Below are 12,194 nucleotides of genomic sequence, written 5' to 3' on the forward strand. Positions count from 1 at the left end.
ATACCACTAGCGAAGTGCCATTTAACATCGTTTTCCTACTGTACAGTATTGTTGCTGTGCTTGCATGGTGAGTTCAGGGTCAGTGACACGCCACAGATTAGAATTTCCAATCTGCAGTTTGTCACAGGAATCTGTCACTGTGAACATGACAAGCAGATTTTTCCTCTACAACACATGATGCATTTATTTAAAACTATAATTCCCTACTGTGTCTCAGCCCATGCCAGATATGAGCGAGAACACAAGGCTTCAACCAGTAGGGGAGATTATCAAGATATACATCATATATCATCCTGTCACCATGTTTTTAAGGGAATCACTATAAATACTGAAATGAAGCTGATCATGATGAAGATAAAAGTATGACTGGAAATCAAGAATAGGTTTAGACCTACCTTTTGGAGCTGAAGGCTGTACTGAAGCCTGGGAGTGGATTTGGACATGAGGCCAGAGGCATTGACGCTGCAGTCCCTCAGGCTGCGGCTATCAGAGAAATGAGCCTGGAGTTTTTCCCTGTGTCTTCTGTGGAGGAACGCAGGTGCAGAGACAAAGAGACAGATTGCAATATTACAGCGAGAATAAAGAGGGTAATCCAGAGCCAGAATTGGTTTACTGACAATACAGAATGTAATTAAAATAAAAATAAAAACATTTCCATGAGCCGGAAACAGGCTACGAATTACAAAGGAAGGAAAAACGAACACAGTGGAATACTTGGCTATAAAGCGTCTGGCTCTGTTTGGTGTGGTCAGGGCATTTCCTGCCTTTTCTCTTGTGATAGCACAATCTCACAGCAGTTTTTAGTCCACTCATTGATTTCTACATCCCACTTGGCCAGCTCTTTATACACAAATGTAACAACAAGATCAACGAGAGGTGATCATATTTATTGACTTGTTAGCCTTTACTCCTGACACAACTTACAGGTCCATACATACTGGACATAAGCCTTGAAATAAATCCTGCCAGTAAACCTTCACAAGTCGCCTATTCAGGGAAGGATTTCGCCTTACAACTGTTCACTGTAGACAGGCATGTACACTGGGAGAGGTGACGATAAAAATAAAGACAGTTGAGGACTTCTGATTTGTAATACGGCTAAACCACCACATCTGACAACATTTGTCAAATCCTGTAAATGTACGAGCGCCTTGAAAGGTCAAAGTGACAAAATGAGCTCTAGTCAATTTGCAACTCAAATGTGGGAATTTTTCTTTTCCCCCGAGCTGTAAATGAAGGTTTGACAGAGGTGAAAAAAACGCTCAAATCGGCAACAAAAATAGCATTAGGAGAGAAGATGTCTTGCACAAGTGAAAATTTAATCAAGGCAATGTACCATGAAACGTCCATTACAAGCCTTTGTGATAATATTGCGGGGGAGAGAGCGAAAGAAAGACAGAGAATTTCCAGAAATGCCTCCAGACACTCCAGAGTTTGGATCCTGACACAGTCAGACGATAAGGATTTCAGATTTCTGGTTGTTAAAAATGGTTTCACGTTTAGATGATGTGCATGTTAAAAGTAATTGTGAAGTAAACATGTCACATCGACAGTGCTGCGTAGATGTTGATTTATCCATGCGCAAGCAGACTTCTCAGCTTTCCTGCTTCATGAATAGCTTCAGTTTTGTTTGCCACCTATGCAGTATAATTGCCTTCCAATCAGTTCCAATCTTTAGCACATAGGAGCTCTAACAACCAAATGCGAAATGTGAGAAAGAAAAGTGAAATGGCATCTTTTAGCCATGCTAAATATAAAACATGAGACTGATCCTTCATTTTGGATTAAACTTTGATTGGATTAAAAATGAACTGATGCTTAAACGTTTAATTCACCATTAAAATGTTCATTTTTAAATACTAGGTTGCTTAAATCTCTCTCCAGCTTAGGCCTGTTAAATGTTTCCTGAATAATGGACAAAGTTTAAAACTGAGGAAGGATTAAGAGGGGCTACAGACTAAATCATGACAAAGATACGGTTCAACATTAACACCTGCTGCTAGGACTCACCCTCAGATAAATAAAGAAATAAATAACAAGAAGGCTTAATAAAAGAATATAATAAAGCTCACGTCCTAGTCCAATCTGCATTAATTAACAACTGCTGGCAGGATTCCATATTCTGCCTTATTGCTAATTTTATAACCACATTTCATTAAGTATGCTTGTGTAGAAACATATAAGCGACTGTCTTATCCCTAAGTCCTCTGTATAGTCTTCAAAGACTATCAAGAATGCGGTCCTGCTACTGGTTAATCTTCTCTGTGAAGTACTGATGCAAATGAAATTTAAGGGCTTTACTGAAGAGCAGAAAAAATCTTAAGTGTTATCAGGTAAAGCAATCTATCTAAGCTAAACTGTCAGACAACATTTTGAGGAAGAGAGATTCAATTTGAGCGTGGCTCTGGGTTGGAAAAATTTCCGGTACATTAATTCGCTGAGCCGAGACTCTCTGGTCGCACTGACCGTTGCACTACTCAGGGTGCTGCACTGAGATAAAAGCTATTTTTACGTATCAAGACCAATTCAATCAGCACAACCTACATCAATTCCCCCCTTTAGACCAGACTTTTCTTTGTCTGTTCTTTTCACCTGCGGGGAGTAATTGACTTTGGCGGGCTGCTTTCGTCAGGTCACACACGCGCGCACGCTGAGGGTCTTTTTGATCCATCGCCTCATCTGTGTATTTTGTTTTGTGTGAAGCATTTTGTGACACACCTGCTCACTAAAACCATTTTATAAATAAATCTTGCATGAGTATCAGTCCCAAATGCATCCTGCACAATTCAGATTTGATACCCTGCTAACACATTCTCTTGCTGACTCACACTTAGAATTTCATTGGGCTCCATGCCATGATAGTAAAGTGCTCTTTCTGCACAGCCGGGGGCATACTCTACTAATGTGGTGCTGGCTGGCATCACTCACTTGTTGCGGCGGTAGAGAGCCATACATGCCACTCCAAGAAGACAGATCCCTGAGGCAATGCTGAAGATGGACAGCACCTGCCTCTGGTAGGTGTCACCACTCTCTGCGGAGGAGAGAACACAGTTCAGGCCACTGAATTTCAACGATGACACAAAGGATATGGGCTGTGGCCATGATTTAGCAGATAGAAAGAGATGTATCATGAATTAGCATGGCAAACTCACACAAACAGCAGATGGATGGACACACACACACAAATAAAGCCACACACAGATATCCGCCCACAATCTGCATTAGCATAAAGCGACCAATGCTGCTGTCAGTAAATGTCAGTGTTTGAGCATGGCATAGGGACATGGCAGACTCAGGCACGGCTCAGTGACATGTGCTAACTGAAGTGTGATAATCATTTCGTTCAGACAAACCCAGCAGGCAACGCTGATGGACTCTCGGCACAGCAGGGGCCACAAGAGTGTGTGCGTGCACGTACTGTATGTGGGGCAGCATTCAGAGACTGATGGCGACAGGGAATTAGCAGCAAATGAATGCTTCTGGAGCTTCTTGTCAGACCCCTGCACATCAGCAGTAGAGGCTTAAGGTCACAAGCAGCTGGGACAAGTAGCAGTTGATCCCAGCAGATATCTGTCTGACTGAGCAGCTGGATTGTGGAGCTGCACTACTTACCACAGCGCATGGTCTGCAGGGATGAGGCTGGTGCATGTGCACACTTTTCAAAATCATGACAAATTGTCTAGTGGTTAGAATGAAAAAATCTCCAACCTGCAACTTGGCATATGGCTAATCCACTGAAATCAGCTGTGGCGAGACTGAGAGACTCCTCTGTCCCACTATCATTCATGACCTTGAGGACGGCCTCCTATGACATTACTCAGTCACTCAAAAACAATAAATCCCCTCGTGCTTGTTCTTGTCACCTTGACAACTGCAGGGTACAGTGCAAAAAGAAAAAAAAAAACAAAAAACATAGCCACAACCTGTTCATGACCTTTGAGGGCTTGTCTGTGGCTTTTGATGCTGTCAGCAGAGAACTGTCCTGAGAGGTCTTCTTCATCTGTGCTTGTCTACCCAGGTTTATCAACTTCTTCAAACTCTCATTTTAAGGGCACAGTGAGTGTTGGAGATGTTGCTGTGTTCAAAGCTTTCACCAAGTTTTTTTTTGTTGTTGTTTTATTTTTCCCAGTTTCATTTTATTTCCAGTCCGTCAACACATTTAAGGGATAGGATGGTGTAGTGCCTGTATAAATATGTGTGTGTATATATATAGATGTCCAAACTGCCCACTCAGCAGCTTCTGTGAAAAGGCGAAAAGGAGGCAGGATGGGTTTGAATAAAATAGACTCAGTCCAAAGAAATGCTGTGGGGGTGGCCAGCTGTGACACACTATTGCAATACTTAAAACTGGCAAACAGACAAATTGCTATGTGGATGATTTTAGTCTTATTTTTAGCTTTGCTTTAATATGATAAATAAAGGGTTGAAATTCTCCTTTTTTAAATTTTAGTCGTTTTGCTGGCATGTTATCATTTTGACATGTCTGTTTAAGCTGCATTATGGTCTGACTGGTGTTGAATCTCTGATACTGATATCTGAGGACAATAACAATTGACTAATATATTCGTATACACTGTATAGACAAAAGTTTTGGGGCACACCTTTCTATTATTTAATTCAGGTGTGGTATGGGGCTGTTTTTTCAGGGGTTGGGCTCAGTCCCTTACTTCCACTGAGGAGAAATCTTAATGCTTCAGCATACCAAGACATTTTGGACAATGCTATGCTTCCAACTTTGTGGCAGCGGTTTGGGGAAGGCCCTTTTCTGTTCCAGCACGGCTGTGCCCCAGTGCACAGTCCATAAAGACATGGTTGGATGAGTTTGGTGTGGCAGAACTTGGCTGGCCCACACAGAGCCCTGAACTCAACCCAATCCATCACCTCTGGGATGAACTGGAATGGCGACTGTGAGTCAGGCCTTTTGGTCCAACATCAGTGTCTGATCTCATAAATGCTCTACTGCATGAATGGGCAAAAATTCCCACAGAAACACCCCAAAATCATGTGGAAAGCCTTCCCAGAAGAGTGGAAGCTGTTATAGCTGCAAAGCTGTCTGTGTATTCAGAATGAGATGTCATTAAAGTGCCTGTTGGTGTAAAGGTCAGGTGTCCATATAGTGTATCTATGTCCCTGTAAATTCTCTGGCTTTTACCACCAGACAGGACCTCTCTGACGGCTGCATCTTTGAAATGTATGTGAAATATCTCAGTTGCAACCACATCATCAGTGCTTGAATGCCACCTGAGACAAACCACTGCCTTTTTTTGTAAAACTGAAAACAGGCTTTTCCATCTCATGTGAACATAAAAACAGCTGTCTAAAGAGCCCTGCTGAATGGCTGCAAGGAAGAGCCAACATGCAGCCTGTACATAAAACCATTACGGCCCTTTCATGCCTGATGCCTACAAGGCATTGTTGAAATTAGATGCAAGAGCATTGTGGAAATGGGACAAACTGAACCGCCTCACTTACACTGGTTAAGCCATGTCATATTGACACAGGGACAACACAACGGCCATCTATCTCACAAAAACCACTGACTAGAAACAAATGCTACAACGAACACCATGTTAAAGTATCCACGCCTTCTCTTTAAGGCAGAAATACATCAGAGCGAACTAGTGAGACACACAGAGCTCCAGGAGGTGGGCTGAAAAATGCAAGAATATTAAAGGACGAGATCATATTTAGAGCACTCAATCCCACTTCAAACACAGCTTTGTTGTATCCTGACTGACTGTCTCATATTCAGACTGTCATATACTGGACTTATATAACGACTATCAAAAGATTCACTGCTAAAGCGGGAGAGGAAGTCATAATGGAACACAATGAATAAGCAAGTGAGAATGTACATTGCCTACCTCAGAGCTCCCAAAACACTATCCGTGCTTCTGTCTCTCATCTGTCTGGCTATCAATCGATCAATCCTGCTCTCATTTTCTCGGATGCATCCGCCCACCTGCAGTAGCATTGTGAACTAATTTAGTCCCCCAGATTAAAATCACTCAGCTGAGGAATGCTTGTGTGCAGGGTGGGCTTCTCTTTCAGAGTGTCTTTCTCCCTTCCCTTCTGTTTCCTGGAGCAAGCGTGTGATGCGATGGCAGTGTACGAAGCCATGTTAATGGAAAACTTCTCAGCATGCAGCGTTGATTTTTATGTATGCACAAAACGGAGCCAGCAAGTGATGAAAAGACGACATAGAGAAAATGAAAAACATTACGAGTGTGGTGGAGTGTGTGTGTCAAGAGTGTATGTTCCCTCCGGTCAAAGAATGGTGTGTCATCGTTAAAGAAAAGGTACCTAAAATAGTAATTCCAGAGGTGTTTATGCTGTATCTTCTCTCTGACTCTTTGTATTTGTATAGCCTTTGAATGAATTCTTTAGCACATTAGCACATATATTTCCAAACACAGACAAACATTTTTTTTTTTTTTTACAACTTATACAACGTGACAGATTCAGAAATAGCTGCTAATCTGACAGTATGCACGTGTCATTCGAGGTGGGTACACCTTCGCACATGAACTGTCTCTCTTCATTGCTTTATCCTCATCACATCACTCTTCTAATAGCACTGTTCTACATGCAGACAGAATACACCCAATTCACCACCACGGTGTTTCCATGGCGACTGGCCCGCATTAATTTTTTTCTTTTTTTTTTGTCCAAGGTGAGTGGCCTTGTTGTGCTGGATTGTAGCATTTTGTATGTGGTGCTTCACAGACGTAAGGGACATGAATGATTGAGCACTGCACACACACTCAGTGAGAAGTAGTCTTACCCATGAACTCGATCCCGAGTTCATCCGCTGCTCCATTCAAAAGCAGGTAGCGTGAGAAAAGGGAGGGAATAGGTAAACAGAAACAGAGAAGAGGGCGGTTGAGACAGAAAGAGAGAGAGAGAGAGAGAGAGAAAGGTAAAACAGTTACAACATGATGTGCCTCCATCTTACTCAGAATTCACCTTAGCGAGATATACACATCCTTCAACTAGATCATAAAGCTGGGTTTGACGGCTTCCACTGACATGGCTCTCTCTTCCTTGTGCACCAGGTAATGAGCCAGCCAGCCTTAGCCAGCCTTAGCCAGCCTGCCTTCCATGCTTGGTATGCCTTTCTGCACACTGAATTCACACAGCCTGCAGTGGCTTTGAATGGAGAAAGAAAACAACAAAGATATGGGGGCTGAGAGGATTAGAGGAAGGATCATGAAAATAAAAGTTGAAAATGACACATCATATAGCTCTATGTCACTGACGCTGCTTTGCACGGGCCTTTTATATTGATTTGAGCCGGGGGCATCACAGTAATTGTTCTTCTCGGTCTCCGAGCAGAGCTTTTCAATATTCACAAGCTGGTAGCTTTAAGATGTGCCACATGCATGCGCAGCCATAGACATACAGTGTGTTACACCCTTCTTGTCAATGTCTTTGTCTTTCTCTCTCTCTCTCACACACACACACACGCACACACCCCACCAACACACACAGTCTTTCTTCATGTAGTTAAGCCCCCCCCCCCACCCCCAATCCCAGTACTGGGGAAACAGATAAAAAGGAGCACTCGTGTTCTTTCCATCCTGACAGCGCCCCTTTTTCATGTCACTGTAATGTAATCTCATTTAAATTAAAATGAAACCCTCACTAGTAATTGCTTTTCTGACAGAGGTGGTCTGAGTTTTAAATAGAAAGTGGCTTGCCAAGCTCCTGACAGATTATGTGGTGGGCACTCTCAAAAAGTGGCTAACACAGAGAATGAAAAAAAACAAAAAAAAAAAAACCTCTGTTCCCAGATGCATTTTGATTGCACCATGGGAAAATCTGTCAGTGCCGCAGCTTTATAAGCTTGAGGAGAAACAAAAACACCCTGGAGTGAGATTCAGACATGTGAAAGACAAATGAACATTTGGATGAATGGATTATAATAATTGCACAGGTTTATCTCACCCTGTGAAGGGATGTGATTTGGGGGAAAATGGGTCTTTTCTATGTGAATTTTAATGTGTATGATCAAATTTGAAATTCATTTGGCAAACTTCTGACATTTGGGGGAAGTTTCAGAGAGCATTTTGACCTCCAAATGTTAAAATAACTTCTTGCTTATTGCTTACGTAGAATTACAGTGATAACAAGAGAGAAAGAAAAAAGAGGATCAGAAGTCCCTAAATTAACAAATTAAGTAATTAATTTATGTTTCTATTCAAATAAAAAGCAGGTGTCATCGTGTTTTTTTTATCAAAAACAATACAAGTTCATCATTTCCGGATTCATCCCCTGCAGTCTTGAGGATTATTTAACAAATATTAGCACTGATTCATCATAAGCCTCACAGCAACTCACAAACTAATGATTATAACAGTTAGGAGCCAATCAGTTCTGGCCGCAGGACACTATCCTTTCTGCCATGAGGAATCCTGATGTATAACTGCATGATTAACATACAGTCAACACTTGTGTTGCTTGGCGCTTACTGCCAGCCTGGTGCAAACACTTGGCAAGGCCACAAGAAGTGAATGCAGTATCTTACTGATGTTGCCTGATCTGTATTATCCATTCAAGCCTTTCCCCGTGATTGCCCATGGCAACAGCCAACACTTTTCTACTCTAAATCGCCCTGGCTGTCACAGCCTGTGCAGATGATGTCATTACAACACTGATACACATCCCATCCTCTGGAATTGCCGTGTCTGGAGACATTCACCAATCATAATATGTGCAGGCGTCCCAATCCTTCGCACTGGCAACTCAGAGCACCCCGGAGAATCGCTTACGGTGCCTTGCGGGAGCCTTGAGCAAGCTTGGAGAATACCTGTGCATCGTGTCAGATGCTCTTGGCCCGATTAAGAGGCAGAAATCTGGCGAGTGGGAGAGACAATGGCAGGAGTGAATCAAATCCTTAATCCCCTCCTTCACTTGGGCGAGCAGAGACCTGGAGAGCCAACGTGCCTCTGTGTGTGTTATTGAACCAAATATCCTGTGTAGCAATTTACTCCAGGCCTAATATCCACCAGAGATAGATTGTTCAAATTAGAGACTTGCCTTCTTCCTCGTTGTAATCAGCTGGCTAAAACCAAACGGTGGCTCACCTCCCTCTTCAATCTTCCACCAAACACCTTCTCTGTAGTCTCAAAGGTGTAACTGGGTCTACTGAACACCATTAGTGGTGTGCCCTAAACTCTCTCACAGCTAAGGGAAGAAACTCATCCTGGTTCTTTAACAGGTATAATCTAAATTGCAGCCTTCCTACACTCCCTTGCCTCCAATTAAAGACCCCACCACTTCCCCACTGCGCATCACTTCATTTCCAGAACTGGGTTCACAGTAGTGTAGCTGGAGTACCTGGCAGGGAGCCTCTTTTTCCTTTTGTCCCTGGGCTTTTAAGATGTGCGCGACAATCTCCGCTTCTCTTTCTGTCTCTGTAAGGACGCGTGTATGACAGACTGCTCTTTTGAGTGGCTGCTTTGCGGCCAGTCAATACCAAGACAAAAGATGAAGGCTCACTGGTGACTGTAAGATGCACAGATTGATTTCAGGGGGAAAAGAAAGCGGAAAAAGTTAAGTATCCGTGGCAGATAAAACTTCTCTCAGCCCTGAGATGTAATTTGTGTCTAGGCCAGTGAAGGAAGATGCAGAGTCAAAGTCTGCATGCAAAAAAACAAAAAAACAACAAAAAAAAACAAGCTTGCTTATACAAACACAGACACGCAATGAATTGATTTTCACTGGAGGTCATCCCACTGGTAGTCCTTGTGTGCATGTACGTGTATATGTTATTACATGATTTGGCTTTTGAAAGGATAATCCTCAAAACCCTTGGTAATCTGGGTAAATTTTAGATTACTTTGTATCAACAGAGATCAAAATAGGCTTCATTCTGCTCTCAAATCTTCTGGGGCACACTTCTTTCTTATGATGGCGAAATCATTGTGGCCAAAACACAGTTTTCTGTGTTAAACAGGCATGGAGGATAGAGTTTTGTATTACAGTAGCCTTTTTTTCTGATGAGAGAAGTTAGAGATTTAATGGCCTAAATAGTGAAGATTTCTCAAACATATTTTCACAGAGCTCTAAAGAGCATTTTGTGTTCTCTTTACAATAGACATTTGATAGATATTTTAGATTTTTATTCCATTACCGCATCCAATCATCTGCGACAATACAGCAGAACAGACTACAGAACAAAATGGGAAAAGAACAAAGCAACAGTGACTGATGACTGGCCTTCAAGTCTTCAAGTCTGTTCTTGCATTCCATGACATTTTTATACCTGTGACAGCTGCACAAGGCTGCACTTCAGGTCATATCATATTGTTCATATGCAGAGTGGATATATACTGTATATATGCGTATATACTGTCTATGTGGTGTACACAGTGGGGGCGGATGGAGATGATTCTGGGCCACAAAAGTATAGTTTAATGAAACATCTGTGATGGGAGGTGTGTTGCATACAGTATATGTGACATACCAGCAGACGTCCACCCAAACAAGTTTCCCACCTACAGTTTCTCTCTCTCAAAATAGTGCTGGAATATTGTGTTCATTCAGTAATAAGTGTGACATGTGGAAATGTTATTCCATATATGTATTTGTGTGCATTTTTATTCTTTACCAATTATTTAGGACTCTAAATACATTCATGTTTAGTACAGCTGAAAACAAGCAATGTTTTTGTATTTTTTTTTTGGTCATACAAATTACAGACTAATTCTTTAACAAATCATTATGTTTACTTCAGATGTAGCTTTGTTTGCTTTTGGTGCAAATGAATTAGTTAATGTGTTTGTTGTTACTGGGAAGTATTGTTGTTTTGACAAATATATCATGCTTTATAGTCTTTAGTGACTATAGAAGACATATGTCCCTTGTCATCTAGGTATATGGTATGTTGAATCCTGCTACATTTTGAAATAAGGCATTCAAAGGAATTCTTTTCACATGAATACTTTTCTTGAAGTGTGGTTGAAAATGTATATTCAATATATTTCACTGCCAGGTCTTGTGCCATAAAATGGCACATAAAGAAAATGCATGACACATGAAACAAACCCTCTTTTCTATTTTACCTTCTGAGACTTATTTTCATATACATTTTTAATAAACGAGCCGTACTACTAAAGCATTTTAATCAACTGTATTTATTTCTTCTCGGTTGTATGTTTTTTTGTGCAAAACATATGTCCCAATCGCCTGATCTGGACACACAGGAAAACTGAGGTCTGCCTATAGAAGATAAAATAAATCCTACTGTGAAAACTGGGTGCCACAAGGGAGCATGAAACATGCTTCGTGACACTGGCATGTGACCCCATTAATGGACTCTCAGTGGGCCTTGTGGCATCAAACAGAAGGCAATAGGAGTTAAGTTTTCACTCTGACTCTTGGTGCAGAGGAGTCAAGTCACTCCATAAAACAGTGTGAATTTGTAAAGCCGCAGTCTCATGGGAAAGGCTCGGGGCCTCCAATTTCTCTTCCTTGTACCTCTGACTTTTACTTTATTTTTTAACTACACCACACAGCTGTCACGGGGATTCAAAGACTCCAGGGGAATTGTTTTTCATGAACAATAGGAAACTGAAGACTTTTCTTCCTTTTGGCTAGACTAAAGCAAAGCAAGATTAAAGACTGTAATAAAAGATACAGGGGGATTTTATATTAATTCTAATACCTGCATGGTAGCACTGTGCCTATGTGGGCCAATAAAAAAACTTTGTCTCATGATACACATTTTGTGTCTTATGACTAAATAACGTTTTTCATCACTCTAATAATGACCACTTTCAGATCCACATTATGATGCGATGGATCAATGTGTGTCTACCTGTTATGAAAGCAGTGGACAAAAAATGGAAATATTAAGCCCAAAGCAGATAATGCCACATCATCTTATGAATTCAGTCCTGTATCACAGATATTATAAAATTATCTCTTAGACAATATACTTTGGCTATGTAGGTTTATGTTACATTGCTCAATTCAGGTTAAAGAAACTCTTATCTGATATGAGAAAATCTGTTATAGAAAAACAGTTTTGGACTATAAAAATATCATCAAATGACGAGAAATCTTTCTCCTTACTGGACATCAGTTTTCTCAGCATTTTGATGGTGTTTTATGCCTTCACTAATGAAATGACGGGTGAAAGGGATGGCACCAGATGGATGGAACCAGGGTAACTGTGATCATCATTGGTG

At 41.3% G+C, this 12,194-nt stretch overlaps 1 protein-coding gene across 2 annotated transcripts in view; it reads right to left on the reverse strand.

Moving 5' to 3' along the window:
* nrg3b (neuregulin 3b) overlaps nucleotides 1–12,194 on the reverse strand; it is a 170,523-nt gene that overhangs the window by 13,220 nt on the left and 145,109 nt on the right. Inside the window, exons 4-6 of one of the 2 annotated variants that reach the window (XM_046377092.1) lie at nucleotides 6,785–6,811; nucleotides 2,929–3,031; nucleotides 396–522 (exon numbers count right to left, since the gene is read on the reverse strand). In XM_046377092.1, coding sequence (XP_046233048.1) covers nucleotides 396–522; nucleotides 2,929–3,031; nucleotides 6,785–6,811 — 257 coding nt within the window. The remainder of the gene's footprint in view (nucleotides 1–395; nucleotides 523–2,928; nucleotides 3,032–6,784; nucleotides 6,812–12,194) is intronic. The other variant, XM_046377093.1, reaches the window with a different exon arrangement.

The sequence above is a fragment of the Scatophagus argus genome, chromosome 21, assembly GCF_020382885.2.
Source record: "Scatophagus argus isolate fScaArg1 chromosome 21, fScaArg1.pri, whole genome shotgun sequence".
Lineage (NCBI taxonomy): Eukaryota > Metazoa > Chordata > Actinopteri > Scatophagidae > Scatophagus > Scatophagus argus.